We start from the raw sequence: 17,052 nt of genomic DNA on the forward strand, positions 1-17,052 counted from the left end.
AATTCAGAAAAAAGAAGACAAAGAACACAGAAAGGTAGAAAAATATTAAAAAATTGCATGCCTTATCAGGTAAAAGAAATGTTTCATGATCTAGAAAATAATGAGGCCTCAGATATTAAAAAATTCTTATTGGAGCCGCTATTGGAGGAAGTATTTGCCACATGTGGTTCAATAATAACACCCAGGATGTATATTATGGCAGAATTGCTAGCATTAAAAAGAAGAAAAGTGATGTATAAATAGTTTCTTAATTGGAAACCAAAAGAGAATGAAGATGATGATGGTGTTGAATATGATGTGAGCAAATATCAACTTTCTGCAGACATAATAAGTGGTGATATGGTGATAACACAATAAAAATGTGTAATAATATGGTATACGTCATGTTAAATGATGGTATGTCTTATAAACTTGCAATAATAGATATTATTTACAGATAGTAGGTTAACCTTTTTTTTTATAATAAATTTTACAGTGCCTAAAGTATATCATGTTCTCTACCTTCCCCTTTTTTAAGATTATCAAAAGATTTATAATTATTTAATTTGCTTTTATGCATACATATATATGTATATACATATATATAAATGTATATATATATATATATATATATATATATATATATATATATATATATATATATATATATATATATATATATATATAGAAATGTAATTTTAGGTAGTCTGTTAGTTACCCATATTCAACAATCAGGGTTGACCTGGTTGCAACGTGCTATGGGAAACCAAAGCTCATTTATTATTTGACATAAGCAAATTGTCTGGCTCATGACAATTAATGTTAATCATAATGATGGCTATGCATTGTTTTTACCCAGAAAGACTTTTGCTTGCATGGATCGAGAGATGATAGTGCTTAATTATAATAAATGATACACTCTAGACAAATGGCATCTGCCATTACCACATTTGCTAGATTACGCTAACACAATATAACTTTCTTTTCATTACAATTTATAATCAAATCTATTATATTTCAGGTTAAAAGTATTTAAGGGTCGACTTCTATTGATTTTTCTGTTTGGTAATGGGAAATGTGTTGTGTATCAGGAGTTGAGTGATTTTTAATTTTTTTTTAAGTTAGGAAATCATTCTCATCTTCTCTAATTTGTAATGGGTTTTTCAGTTATCGTGCTAAATATCTAATATATTTTTATTTATCTTTTATTGCAAGGTTTTAACTATGATGGCAGTTTGCTACTGTAGATGTTTATTTTAAAGACCTCAAGATTATATTTATTAACTCAGTAATAACAGTTAGATGTTAATTTATTATACATTAGTTACTGTTAGTCTTAATTTTTTTTTTAATTTTACATATCTGATATATTTTATCTTATCTATTATTGCAAGGTTACACAACATGATGAAAACCACACGATTGCTTTGATGGATGTTGATCTTTTTCGTATCAAAATTAAACCGGTTAGATCATATTTATTTAGAGATTATGTTTACTAATGCAATAATAACAGTTATATTCTACTCTTTCTAGCTATAGATGTCTGCTTTAATGTTTGAAAAAATGATGATTGCTTCAAAATGTTTGCTTCAAGATGTTTGCTTCAAAAACTAGGCTTTCTTCAAAGCCAAAAAAGAAAAAATTTATTAGTCTAAATTTTTTGTTAAAGAAGTATGTTTTTAAAAAAATTATTTTTATTTTTTGCGGTTTGTTGGAATTTATATATAGTTAGATAGATATATGGACTATGGAAGGGAAAATGAAGGAGAGCCGTGGTAGACATGCCCTCCGCCCCCCCTCATTGTTTAGATGGATATTTTTTTGTAGGTTTTTAGTTGAACTATATGGTGTTTTATGATTATTTGTTTGTACTATGGTCCCCACTAAAATGTCATGCCTTTTCTGGTGTTATATATGTATATATATTTAAATTTTTTGAGAATATACTTTTTTCAACAAGTTTTTTATAATATGATTATCATTTTTGAAAAAAATCAACCCTTTCTTCCTACGCATAAAGTTTTAAAAGCATTAAAATAAGAGAACTTTTATTTAATTTGACATATTTCTGTTACATAACACAAGCCTTCCTGGTAAGCGCGTGCTGTCGCACGCTTTGTACGCCCACTCTTAAAGTAATTTTTTTAGACAACTTGACCATGTTTCTATGTAGTAAAATTATTATTTTCTTATTTTTAGGGGGTTTGTTATTTTCCACAACTAAAATTGATACATATCGAGGAAAAAAGAAGATAAGAATATAACGAAGAAAAAAATGTATTTTAAACAATTTTATCACAACTTTTTTCAGTCAGTATATTAGGGAAATACTTTATAATTTGCGTTAGATACATGGACAGTTTTTAAATTTGTTTTTCAAATGTCTTTTCTTTAAAAACTTTACTGTTTTTATCAATGCACAAGAAAGCAAGAAAACTAAGCGCTATTTATTTGTAAAAAAAAAAATTCAAAAATTTTTTTATGTAAAAAAATGAAATGATGCTCCAAAATCTTGTGGGCTAGTTCATTGTTTATTTAATGAACCTTTTTAACAAAATTTTTAGGAGCCTATTTGAAACTCTTGTTTAAGTTTTTAAATACACTTTTTAAACAAAGCAATCCTTATAATCATTATCTCTAGTGATTCATTTTAACATGGGAAATTAGGCAATCTAAAAGAAACAATTTCAAATACACATCAAATGCGATAATTACATTTATTAAAGAAACTATTTTTATTTAAAGAAACTAATTCTTTTATTTAACTTATTCGGTCAATACAAAATTTACTATTCAAATTATATTTTTTACAAATAAATAACAATTTATTTTCTTATATTCCTATTATATAAGTATTGAGAAAAATGGTCAAATATAGCAAATAATTTTTTAAAAGAGAAAAACAAGCAATTTTAAAAGACAATTTTAAAAGACAAAAAAAAACAATTAAACAAATAAGCATAAGAAAAAAAAATTAACAAAATTTCTTATAGTTCTAGCATACATAGCAAATAAGTTTCTTAAATAAATGGACTTATAAAAATTGTGAATAAATTGCTTATCAATACTTTTAATTGTTGTTAAATCATTAAAAGAGATGTTTTTTTCGAGCACAACTCTAAAAAAAAAAAAAAAAATGCAAAAGTTGTATAAAAATTTTATAAAAAAATTTATTTTTTTAATTTATAAATTTTCTAGTTTATTTAATTGAACTTGATATTTCGTTACAACTTTGTTTCCTTATTAAAGAATTGTTTTTTTTTTCTTAGAAAATAGCTTTAGCTTTTTGCTGCGAATTATTGAAACAATTTATAAGTTAAAAGATGCGAATTGCCGTGGTCAGTTAGTCTAAAAAATTAACTTTAAACGCGGACGAACAAGGCATGTGACCACACGCGCTTCCCAGGAAGACTTGATAACATAATAATGAAGTATTATATTATCAAGCCAGGAAGTACTTGCTGTTTCAGCCCTTACCTTGTACACTTTTGGAAGTTTTTAGGTAACCCCCCTGCCCTTATCTATACAAATCAATACCTAAATCAAAACTGTCATTTTTATTTTGATTAAAATTTCAATAGGACCTATGACTTTTTGACTAGAATCTACTAGGTTTCTGTCTAATTTAATAGGACCTATGACTTTTTGACTAAGGATTGGTTTATCTAAGAAAACATCTAACACCTAAAATAAAATTTAACTTGATAAAAACAAATATAAAACAACATTTGAACTATATTCAAAATTATAACAAAAATGTATTTAAAGAAAGATACTTATTTGATATACCATTTTCATGGTTTGTTTTATATGTTTTTAATGTCTTACATTTTGTATTACTGTAGAAGATTTCATGAACTTTTAAAACAAGTCAAGATAAAAATTAAAATGACGTTTTTTTGATTGCAATGTATTACTACCAAATTTCATTTTTCAAATTTTTTTACTGTTACTTCATAGAGTGTAATGGTGAATAAATGATTAGAAAAGCAAATATATGTAACTTACAGTATCAAAAGTTCTGCTTTTATCTTCTAAAAGTTTCTCATCAGAACTATCTTTATTAAACTCTTTTTGACATTTATTTAAAAGAATCCTTCTAAATGTAATTGTGCCATTAGGAGTGGAAGTATCTGTCATGGGTTGTTTAAACTAAATTAAAAAATAAAAATATAATTTTATAAACAATATATAGGTCTCGGCAGAAGTAAATGCACAAGCAGTGACATGCCTATCTAAAACAAACTCGGCAGGCTGCCTGCACTACAATGCACTTTTTAGTAGCATTTGCGCAGACAAACAAGATTAAAATAAAATAAAAAAAATTATGATAACTAGTTATGCTTTAGGAATAGTTTCCTAGGTTACACTGAAACATTTTGTATCATATCATAAGTTCAGTTGAAAAACAATTGTCAGCAACAGTTGTGTTTCTAATATTTATTCTAGCATAGTAACAATTTAAAAAAAAACTGTTTTCAGTTTCTTTAAAATGGTTTATAATGAAACTATCTAACTGGTCATTTGGTCTTATTATGTTTATTTGAAAATAGTTACTTCAAACCACCAAAAAAAATAACACACTTCAATAACAAACTTTTTCTATTAAAGACTCTCGAATGGTGTAATTTTGCAAAAGAGAAAATGAAAATAATAAAAAAGTGCGTATATGGATTATCTGTATGTTTTCAATGATTTTTGATAGTGAATGATAATACTGGAAAAATATATGCATTTTCATAATTTTGGTTGCCCAAGTAATTATAATTAAAATATCAAAATTGTTATCTGTACACAGTAATATAAGTCTATGATGTAAATAACAATATGCAGCAATTCAAACAATGACACAAAATGATATTATTTTTTTTTAACAAAGGTAAACAAAAAAACTTAAAATCATAAATTTACAAAATAAAAATTTTTGCACAAATATTTAATAGCATAATAATTTACACCATTATTTTTATAACAAAAAACATTTTTAAAAATAAAACTTTTTAATGATGAATTTGAAATTGTAAGTTGACAAAGTTAGCAGGTTTAGTAATATCATTACCATTAATTAACATTAGGAAACAATTATAAGACAGGAGCTTATTTTTAAATACTAAGTTTGTAAGTTAATTAATGTAAGGTTAAGATAATTTCAAACTTTTTTTTTTATAAAGTTAGTTTTATCATAGTTTTAAAAAAACATAAAAAAAAGATGTTATAAAACATTTTCTTTCAATAAAGTACCAAACAATAGTTATGAGAGACGGCTATCATAAGTAACCAAAACAGAAAGAGGATTGAAAATTTCAGAAAGTTGCATTAAAAGTACTCTGAAAAATTTCAAAATGACAGGCAGCATTCAACACTATGCAGGAATCAACAGGTAAAAAAAAAAATACCAAGAGAAATAATAGGCTTATAGTTGTTGCTAGCAAGATTAAGGAGATATAAAGAAAGAATCTGTTGATCTTTGAAAAAGTAGAAGCAAGTAACTTTTTAATTTAATCGAGATATGTGTAACCAATATACAGGAATCAACCAACACACTTATGGAGATTCTAGAAAACTGCAAGATCCAATAAGTCGACATGTTGATTGATCAAAACAAATGGGGACAATCTTAACAAGATACAGCAAAAAAAAAAAAAAAAATTATAGATTTTTTGCCTCTGCTAGTTCAGGTTGAAATAAGACTTTAACCAAAAACTAAATAGAACTATTTGGAGAAGAGTTAAAACCAAAATTAACAAAAATTTTATTAAATCTATGTGTAGCTTGCAAATAAGCGGTGAACACTTTAGAAACTAGTGTAGAAGAGTTCTTTTGCATTGTGTTTATTATATTTATTATTGTGACAATGAAGGGATGTGGAATCTAAAAAAGACTCCGACTTTATATCTCTATTTTTTCCAGGTCTCTGGTGTCCAGAAACTCTATAGATAATGGTTGACTTATTATCTGCTAAAAGAAAAAAATTCACAAGACTTAATGACTTAGAACTTATTGTTTGTAAGCACAGAGTCCCAGAGTCCTTGCCTGCCATTATACCTAAGAACTCAGAGTTCAAAAATTGATTTTTCTTCTAATCTTTATAGGGTAGAGGAACAATCATTTTTTTTTTACCATTTAATATTCAAAAATATTAGTATATTTTCAGAGCTCCTGAATACTAAAAACTAAGAAGTAATCATTTATGATTTTTAAATCTGAGTCCTTTTTGCGACTCCACACCCCTGTTATTGTCAATAAGTAGTAGAAGATTTTAATTGACTATTTATGTTATTCGATAATTATTTTATATAAAATTATATGTATGTCATCCAAGATGCAAAGTTCATTTAAAAATATACTTTAGCATTAAAAATAAAAATCATTATCTTCTTTAATTTATATCTTATGATACTTTAAATATATAATTTATTTTTTAAAAATGCTGAGTACAGCAAAAATAAAAAACACACACACAAAAAATTGATCTTAATAGAGATTTACAAAATTTATAAATATTAATGAACAAAAACTAAATAGCATACACAATCAATAAGGCGATGACATAAATTAGCATATGCCACACTATATACTGGCTCACTGACTGCTTTCTCAAATATAAGATCAATTGCAATTTCTAACTTTTCTTTAGTGTCAATATTCAATTGCTTCATTTTGTCAAGAAGTGATATAAGTTTTTGTGGTGTTAGTTTATTCAATATTCCACGTATGCTTCTAGCAAGCTCCTAAATATATAATACAAAAACAAAAATATAAGTTTTGTAAAATTACATCTAAACCTACATATTTCCAAAACATACTTATTGTAAATAAAGATGATGATTTGATAACAATTAAATGTTTATATAATGGTTATTTCTTTATAATTATTAAATTGATATTGGTTAAAATAAATGTATAATTAATTTTTTTGCATTATTAAAACAGTAATAGATATTTTAAATTTGCTATGTAAAATTCTTGAAATGTTTCTCATATTTATTTATATATATCGATTTTAAAAAGTGTTTCAATGAAGTTAACTCATATTAAACATTTAATTAAAACAAATGAACTTATACTTTACATTTAAAAAATTAAAAAAAAAACTTAAAAAAGTACACCAACGAACCACCAAGCTTGTACCAGGTCTCAAATTACTGCAAAAATTTCTTTAGTAATTGAATAGCGCTATGTAGGAACTATTTACTGAATAACTTAATAGCATAAAAAACAGTTGATTTTCGAGGGGTAACAAAAATATTTTAAAACTAAAATATAGGTCTATATATATATATATATATATATATATAAATATATATATATATATATAAATATATATGTATATATATATATATATATATATATATATATATATATATATATATATATATATATATATATATATAGTGAAAAAAATATTACCCCTCCCTCAAGATGCCCGAAATTGACCAGTTTTGGGTCATTTTCCTCCTAAATTAATGGCTTGAGGGGGGTTCAAAAGTGATCCGATAGAGCTCAAACATTTTGAGACTCATTTTTTATATATTTGCCCCAAATTTAGGGGTACGATTTTTTAGATTTGAAAATTTACTTTATTTGACTACCCCTATTAATAAATAAATAAATAATATATAGGTTAAAAAAAAATATATATATATATATATAGGTTACAAAGTAATAAAAAATTCATTAAAAATAAAAATTAAAATATAATACAAAGGAAATAATAAAAATACATTCAAATTTACAGTTAACATTCATTACACTAAAGGTATAGTACAATAAAGGACAGGATGTTAATATAAGTTAGATTAGAACAATTCAATACCTCTGTTCCTAACTTGTTTGTTAAACTCAGGGTTCTGCCATTTTATATAAATACTTTCTTTAATTTCTAATTCAGTTTCCCTATTGGCAGAATCCAGAATGGTAAAAGATTCTGCAGTTGCTGTATAGAAATGATCAATGTTGGATTTAATATGTTGAAATATATGTGATTTTTTATCTTACTCAAAATGTTCATCAATACGTTGAGAAATGTGTCAGACAGTTTGCCCTATGTAACAAACATTACAGTTTGTACAACTAAATTTATAAACAACGTTATAATTTAAATTTCTGGGAATAGTATCTTTTAATGAAAAAAACTGTTGAATTTTAGTAAAAGTAAATGCCAATTTTATGATAAATTTCTCTATGCAAAACAGCTTCATTAACTCCGATATTTTGTTTTGAACGTTTAAAGATTGTTCACCAAATATAGGGTAATTTTAAATATTTACATTCATATTTAGGTTTTTCAAAAGGTTCAGAGAGTTTAAGATCCAAATATTTTTTAAGGAATTATCTATTAATTTATAGGGAAATTGATTCTTATGTAAAGTTATTTAAGTTGACTGAATATTTTCATGAAATCCTGCTCGTGTGTTATTTATTTTAAATATACGGTGAATGAGAGTTTTAATTAGCCCCAATTTGTTTTGAAATAATGTAAAATTAAAGTAATTAGTCGATAGACCAGTAAAAGTTTCTTTATGGTATATACTAGTTATAAGGGTATTTTAGTTTTCAATACAAACATCAAGTAAAGATAATTTATCATTTTCTTCATGTTCACAAGTGAATTTAATATTTGGGTGTTTAGAATTAAAATAATCAAGAAAATTTACACTGTCATTTTTAGATGGATAAGATGAAAAAATGTTATCAACGTATCTCCAACAAAACAATGGCTGAGTGCCGTTAACGCTTTCAATCCATTTGTTTTCAAATTCACTCATAAATAGGTTAGCTAACACAGGAGCCAAAGGAGAACCTATTGCAACTCAGTCAATTTGGTCATAATATTGACAATTAAAAAGAAAATGTGTTTTGCTTGTGGCAATGTGAAATAATTTAACTAAGTTTTGTTTAGTACAGGGTAGTTTTGAAATATTTTTAATACTGCTATTTCAATAGTTTCATCTAAAAGTATGTTAGTTAAAATTTATAAAAATCTTTTCATTTGTTAAAGTGTATAGTATCGTTAGATATGTTCGCATATATTCTTTATAAAACTTCACAAGTATTTTGTATTATAAAAACTTAAAAAAACTTAAAAAAAAGTCGCCAGTGGTTGTGCTCTAACCACGGAGTTTTTGTTCAGAGGTTCAGCGTGCTAACCACTCAGCCATGCTGACACGTTGATCGCCAAAATTTTAAAACTATATAAAAGCTTTTTTAACGGAAGTTAATGCTCTAGGTCAAAAATTAAAGAGAGGTTGACGCAATGCAATTTTCAAGTAAAAGCAAAACTATAAAACTTGATATAACTTTAAATATGTTTTAACATCACATAATATAAAGTTTATGCACATTAGATATTTGCATACACTTTCATTCACATTTTCTTATAAAACAAAGTGCTGGGGTGGGGTAGGGGGGAAAGAGAGGGTACTACCGCCAAAATTATTTTCTAAGAATAGCCCCTGTGTGTGTGTGTGTGTGTGTGTATGTATGTATATATATATACACTTATATACACACATACATATATATATATGTATGTATGTATGTATATATATATGCGGTAGTGGTGTAGTGGTAAAGCGCTCGCTTTATAAGCGAGAGGTTCCAAGTTCGATCCCCACCACGTTCCTGGTAGTATCGCGCTCAACTTGTTTCTCTGCGCAGCGGCCTTGTTTGTCAAGGTTCATGTATTGGAGTTATAGAGTTGAGAGAGAGTTATAACCACTATTAAGTAGCCTCCTCATCTGTAGTGGCCTTCTCGGCCTTGAGGAGATAAATAACAAATATATATATATATATATATATATATATATAATATATATATATATATATATATATATATATATATATATATATATGTATGTGTATATATATATACATATATATATATATATATACATATATATATATATATATACATATATATATATATATATATATACATATATATATATATAAATATATATATATATATATATATATATATACACACACATACATATATATATATATATATATATATATATATATATATATATATATATGTATATAGATACACAGGGGCTATTCTTAGAAAAAATTTTGGTGGCAGTACCCCCACCCCACCCCCCCACCCCACACCCACTTCCCTGTCCTGGTACAACTTAGCAGAAATATTGCCAAATAAAGGCTTTTTTTGCAAAAAAAACAAACATATTTGCCCTAAAAAAAAGTATATACATATATATATATATATATATATATATATATATATATATATATATATATATATATATATATATATATATATATATATATGTATATATATATATATATATATATATATATATATATATATATATATATATATATATATATATAATCTACAAATATAAATATTACTCATATTAAGAGGTAGAGAGTGTAAATTTTTTTAAATTTAACTTTTATTAGATGTCTGTTTGTCAAAACAACTGTTTAACTTACAAATATTTCTTTCTCTTCATCTGACAATCTATTAGTCAACACTGAAGTTCTAACCCATGGGTTATCTGACATGCATAACTTTACTACTTCAAATTGTTCTGCCTAAAATAAAAAAAACTCCTTTAAAAAACTTCAAATAACACTATGTTACACAATTTTCATCTTTAAATTTAAAGCCCTGAATTGAAATTTGTTACATCTTAAGACTGAGAAAAAGCAACTAGGTTGGTTACAAATTTTTATTTTATGCACAAAAAAAATAAAACACTTTTAACCAAAGGAAAAACATAGCAAAATTTGTTACATTGTTATTATTAAAAGCAAGAACATTGTGTATTTATCAAATAATTGACATTGATAAACATGATTACTAAATATTATTTATTAGCTAATTAATTATTAAGATTATTAAGATTTAAATAATGTAAAAATTAGACACTAGACAATCGGTATTTAGTCCTGGTATATTCATCTGGTAATGATGCAATACCATACAGTATCAATATCAAGATCAGTGGACACTTGATAATCACTATCAAGTCATGGTTTCACTTCGTATCAGGAAAATGCCTTACAGTAATGATATCGAGATCACGTAATACTGTTATAAAAAGTATCGTTTGTGTTGGTATTGTTTGCTACTACACCAAATGATACTAGTAGTATCATTTGGTGTTGTAGCATGGGTCATTACCAGAATTTGTATTTTACTTTTATGAATGATTAGTATCTTGAAATGATAAATTTATCTAAAAACTGAGATGTATATAATTTTTTTTTTAAATTATTCTTTTTCATATTTTTAACACTTAAATAATTTTAAAAATTTGTTTTTAGGTGATATTTATTAAAGGAGAGTTTTCATTCTTTTATTTAACATTTGATTTTATGAGTATTGCCTTTAAAGTTCTTAAAGTAGCAGATCCCCGCAAAAATCAAAAAAGTTTTCCAAATTTTTTTTACAGTCAGTTATATTGAAGAACTTAACAGAGATTAGTAATATGAAAACTTTTATTGTAATTTAATTCAGTTTTTTAAATAACTATGTTTCAATGCACCATAGATTTTTAGACTTACCATGCTACCTCCAAGGTAGCTTGGAAAGTTAAAAAGGTCAGGTTTTTGCAAGAAATTCGAGACTTAAAAATATCTTGTTTGCTATTTTACCACTGCTTTTTTTTTTTTTGTATATTTTTTAACTAACTACTTTAACACTTTTGACTTTAACATTTAAATAAATATCACTCAAAAAGTGTGTTTTTAGGTGATATTTATTAAAAGTCATTCTCCTATTTAACATACCATTTACCTGTCTTGTTTTATAAGTTCTTCAAATGTTCATCAAATAACTTTATTAATTGTTCTTCAATGACTTACTTGTAATAAGCTATAATAAAACTGAAAAAATTATTTAAAAAAACATTTTTCTTATAAAATACAGAGGCATCATAAGTAAAGAAGATTTGTCTTTTTTGGTTTGTTTTGTAGGTAGATATGTTTTTTGAGTTCAAAACAATTTTTTCTTAACATTAAAAACAAATGTTTTAACAGAATAAATGAAAACTAGTTTTTGTAATTTGTAGAATGAATGAGAACTTAAGTTTTTTAATTTATAAATGAAATAACACTGCATTGCAAAATTTATAAGTATCATATAAGTTTTGCATAGTTTTAATTTTTTGTTTATAATTTTGCTATCTTAGTTTATCACTCCTCCTTAGAAACCTTAAATATCCTTAAAAAATAACCCTCCTTAAAAGTCCTTAAATAAACCCAAAAAAGTTAAAATTTAACTGCTCTCCTTAATTTCTCATTGTTATTATTATTATTATTATTATTATTATTATTATTACTATTATTATTATTATTATTATTATTATTATAATCATCTAGGAAATTTCATTAAAGTAAATGGACTACCCTTATTAATAAAGAAGCAAATATATAATTCTTTGATAATTTTCTAATCTATACTTCTATTATATATATATATATATATATATATATATATATATATATATATATATATATATATATATATATATATATATATATATATATATATATATGTATATATATATATATATGTATATATATATATATATATATATATATATATATATATATATATATATATATATATATATATTTATACATATAAATGTATATATATATATTTATATTTATATATACATAGGGTTGCCAGACATCTGGGAAATGTTTTTCATCCTTTGTCCTCTATCCAACAGGCAAAGCTGAAAACATTCAAAATGTTTGGCTTATTTTATATTTTAAGTTTTTTATTTTTTTTTATCCCTTTCTTTTTTTTTTTTTTTTTACATATATTTCCTCCTTTAAGCTTAGCTATTCTTGAAACTTTTGAAAATTTTTTTTGATGCTCTATTCTTTAACTAAAACTTTAGGTTTTACTTTTAACTCACGTTTCTAATTGTTGTTCGATAAAATGGCAAAGGAATTAAAAACAGTATAGATCTATTTTTTTTTAATTAAAACATTTTTAGGTCAGCGCATTTTGTCTATGTCAGTTTTTGCACCTACAGCAATTGCTGGTGTTAACAACAGCAATTAAATTGAATTTCAACTTTTTTATAAAAATGACTTCAATTTCTACAAAGAGAAAATGCAAGTTTTCAAGTAATATGAAAACAAACTATTCATGCTTTGCTAAAGGGCGTAACGGGAATGAGGCAAAGTGTACGATTTTTGATAGTTACTTGTCTGCCACTAACAAAGGAGCTACTGACTTAGAGCGCCATGTTAGCAGTGAGAAACATAAGAACCTAATCAAAGTGTCTGCGTCATCAAATAAGTTGACATCCTTTTTTCAACTTAAAAACTCAAAGATATTGCAAAAAGCCCACGCAGCTGAAACAACTTTAGCATCTCATACAGTTTGTTATCATCAGTCTTACAACTCGATGGCCTGCACAGCTGGTTTAATGCAAAAATTATTTGAAGTTTTGGAAATTGTAAAAAATATTGCATGTTCAAAAACAAAAACTGAGACAATCATAAACCAGGTAATAGGCTCCATACCGTTGGTCAACTGGTTAAATCATTTGATAGCATTTCATGTTTCGGTCTTTCCACAGATGCTACCAATCACGTTTTGCAGAAAAAATTTCAGATTGTTATTCAATACTTTCACTGGAAGTTTGGTGGTATCTAAACTAAAATTCTTATGTTAGCTAACACACCAAATGAAATCTTTAAAACACTCCAAACATATGAATTGCTGTCTAAGTGTGTTGCTTTTGCTGAAGACAATGCTAATGTAAATGTAAGGTTTTGGAGGCATTAACAGAAAAGTAAGCAAAAATATGTTCTCTTATTTAAAGGAAGTTTTAAAAAAAACCGTTGATAGGTGTTGGAGGTTTTGCCCACGTTTTGCACAACTGCATACAATATGGAGCAGATTCAATAAAGATTGCTGTCGAAACTATTATCTTGAAAATATTCAATTATTTTTCTATGTACACAGTTAGAACAGAAGCTTTAAAAGATTTATGCAAATATGAGGACATTAGTTATCATCAACTACTCTATCACTCTAAAACTAGATGGTTAAGTTTGTTTCCAGCTATTAAAAGATTGTTGAGGTTATTTGATGTTTTGAAAATATTCTTTTTTTCTGTAGATCAACCACCTGTTACGATAAAAATATTTTTTTAGAATGAATTTTCGGAAACTTATCTTTGGTTTTTGCATTCCTTGATGTTTCTCTTTCAAGTAAATATTGCAGCAATTGAAAGGAAAGGAACATCAGTTTTAGAAGATATTTTTCTTCTTCACTCTGCCGTGCAAGTTTTAAAAGACTGTTTAGATAAAAAATTCCTATCGCTTAAGTCATAGATATATTAAGAAAGCCTAAAGAAAGTGACAGAAGAAGATTATAAATGTTTTATGGCATAAGTTGAGCTAATGTATGAAGCATGCATTCTTTATTTAGAAAAGTGGTTGAAACCTTTTGATGAATTTTAGTGCTTTGGTTGAATGCATTTAAATAAAGTAAAAGACACCACATTTGATGACCTTTTGGTATGCATTTTATACCTGAATAAAAAAATGTATCAATTCGGATGATGTACAATTGTTTGATCAATACTATTCTCTTAAACCATTTGTGTAAGACAAAAATGAGCAGTTTTTTGAAATACCCTTGCATGGACATTGGGTTTTATTTTTAAAAACTTGTCTAAAAACTAAAAAAAATGCAAGTTGCTTCTCAGAGATGCTTAAAGTTTGTGAAGTATTCTTCTGTATCCAAGGACACAACGGAAGTATTGAAAGAGTTTTCTTGTTGATTTATGCTGATTTATTAATTAACAATCATCTAATCTCTAATTCTAAAGCCTTTGATAAAGTTTTGCATGCTGATTTTCTCCATAAGTTCTCTTTTTACGGTGTAATAGGTAACATCTTTATAATTAATGAATCATTTCTTACCAATTGCAGCATAAAAGTTGTCCTTGATGGACAGCACTCTTCTTCATTTCTTGTAACTTCAAGAGTTCCTCAAGGTTCTATCCATGGCCCTATATTTTTTTGATTTACATTAACAATATCCCAGATATTCTCACATCTAAGGTGGCATTGTTTGCTGATGATACTACTATTTATTCTTGTCATTATAAGAAGCCAACACTCTCTGATTGCTTGGAGGAGGCATTTGAGCTTGAAAAGGATCTCACTTCTGCTGCAACATGGGGCTCACAGTGGCTGGTGAACTTTAATTCAGATGAAACTCAATTTTTTTTCAGCAAAAATTTATTACAATTATTTTATTTTATATTATTAAATTTATCAAAATTACGTTATTACAATAATCTAGATCTTCCTATACTTATGAACGGTAATGTACTCAATAAGGTAATGTGCTCCTCTACCCTTCGACTTCTAGGATTAATTCTTACTTCAGAGCTTTCTTGGAAACCATATACCAAATCCATTGCAAAATTAGCATCTGTTAAGGTTGCATCTCTTTATCGTACTTGCCACTTTCTTACTCTAGATTCTATTCTTTATTTCTTTAATTCTGTCCTTGTATAGAATACTGTTGCCATATCTGTAGTGGATCTTCGAATGATGCCCTTTCTCTTTTAGACAAGGTGCAAAAACGCATTGTAAACATAATTAGACCTGCTCTTGCAGCCAGCCTTCAACCATTGTTACATTGTTGTAATGTTGCTTCTCTTTCTCTTTTCTATAAATACTATAATGGATGCTCCACTAAAGAGCTAGCAACTTCTATGCCACCTACTAAAATTCATTCTTGTGATATTCGTCATTTAATTAAGTCTCATCCTTTTACTGTGACTGTTCCTAAGTGCTCCAAAGATTTTTTGTTGTCTAGTTTTTTACCTTGAACATCAGATCTATGGAATTCGCTTCCTTCATCTTGTTTTCCTGATTTATATAATTTGCAATCTTTTAAGTTGTCTGTTAATCATTATTTTTCTTTATAAACTTCATCTTTCTTCTTTCAGTAACTTCCAACTCTAATAGTGGTTGCATGCAGCCTTGTTAAAAGTGAAGATGTTTAAGAAAAAAAAAAAATTCTTAAAGATTTTACGGTATAGTATGACATATTTCTCATTTAATTTCTCATCTGGTATTGTTATTTTAATTTATATAACTGTGTGGTATCGCTTCCGAATTTTAATTTGGCATTTGCAAAAAAATTCAAAAACTCCAGGACAAAATTCTTCCTTTTCCAGTGACAAGTTAAGATTTTGAATAAAATCACTTAATTTTGCCTGACTCAATCTGTGTGATGCATCATTCGTTTACACAAAATCAGAATTATTTGATGTGAAAGGCTTGTTTTCTTCTCTTTTTTCTATTTCTACTTCACTTCTACCATCATTTTCTGCTTCCAAATCATAACTGCGTGGCGGTTACGCCACGCAGTTATGATTTGGAATCCAAATGTGGAGTAGGTTGTATGGCAGATGGTTTGCAACTGTTTTTATTTTCTTCATTGACAAAATTGCCTTATTGGGTGTAATAAAGCAGAGATAGCTGCCATCTCTATTGCTTTTAGGCTCCCTAAACTCCATAGGAGCAGCAAAAACCAAAGATCTTTTTTTATTTTTCAACTATTATTGTAGTGTAACCAAACAAAATATACAGCATATATGCGGAGCCCGTGACTTATCCTGGTCCCTTACCTTCATAATAGAGGACAAGGATAACCCATGACCTTCTCTCCCATACATATCAAAGTAATGCGGTTTAGCAGTCTTCACAAGAGGTTATTTGATTCTTTTCTGTGATGATTATTTTATTACACCACAAATGTAACAAAAAAATTCCAATAAATGTAACAATAAATTTACACTCTTCCTTTGCATATTTTCTTATCATATTATATACTAGTAAATGAAAAAAAAAAAGATCAGGTCAGAAACTTTAGAAAAAACAATTATCACATATCACAAGTTTTTAGCATGAACAAAACATGGGTGGTAAAAAAAAAAAAGTTTTCTCTTTTTTCTCCAAAAAATTAAAATTTATATCCTCAAAAGAAAATACTTGCTTTTATTTCTTACACTTGAGCTAATTTTTAATGTCATTGTTAAATTCACC

At 26.4% G+C, this 17,052-nt stretch overlaps 1 protein-coding gene and 1 long non-coding RNA gene across 9 annotated transcripts in view; one reads left to right on the top strand and one right to left on the bottom strand.

Moving 5' to 3' along the window:
- The window catches only part of LOC136081661 (uncharacterized), a 180,240-nt gene that overhangs the window by 28,930 nt on the left and 134,258 nt on the right, over window positions 1-17,052 (bottom strand). For all 8 annotated transcript variants that reach the window (XM_065799296.1, XM_065799292.1, XM_065799291.1 and 5 more), the window contains 3 exons: window positions 10,444-10,545; window positions 6,513-6,713; window positions 3,991-4,134 (listed from right to left, as the gene is read on the bottom strand). In XM_065799296.1, coding sequence (XP_065655368.1) covers window positions 3,991-4,134; window positions 6,513-6,713; window positions 10,444-10,545 — 447 coding nt within the window. The remainder of the gene's footprint in view (window positions 1-3,990; window positions 4,135-6,512; window positions 6,714-10,443; window positions 10,546-17,052) is intronic.
- On the top strand, window positions 1,001-1,653 carry LOC136081662 (uncharacterized). Its single transcript, XR_010638994.1, has 3 exons — window positions 1,001-1,267; window positions 1,374-1,445; window positions 1,516-1,653. It is a non-coding gene; the product is annotated as an uncharacterized LOC136081662 (long non-coding RNA).

The sequence above is a fragment of the Hydra vulgaris genome, chromosome 06 (assembly GCF_038396675.1).
Source record: "Hydra vulgaris chromosome 06, alternate assembly HydraT2T_AEP".
NCBI lineage: Eukaryota > Metazoa > Cnidaria > Hydrozoa > Anthoathecata > Hydridae > Hydra > Hydra vulgaris.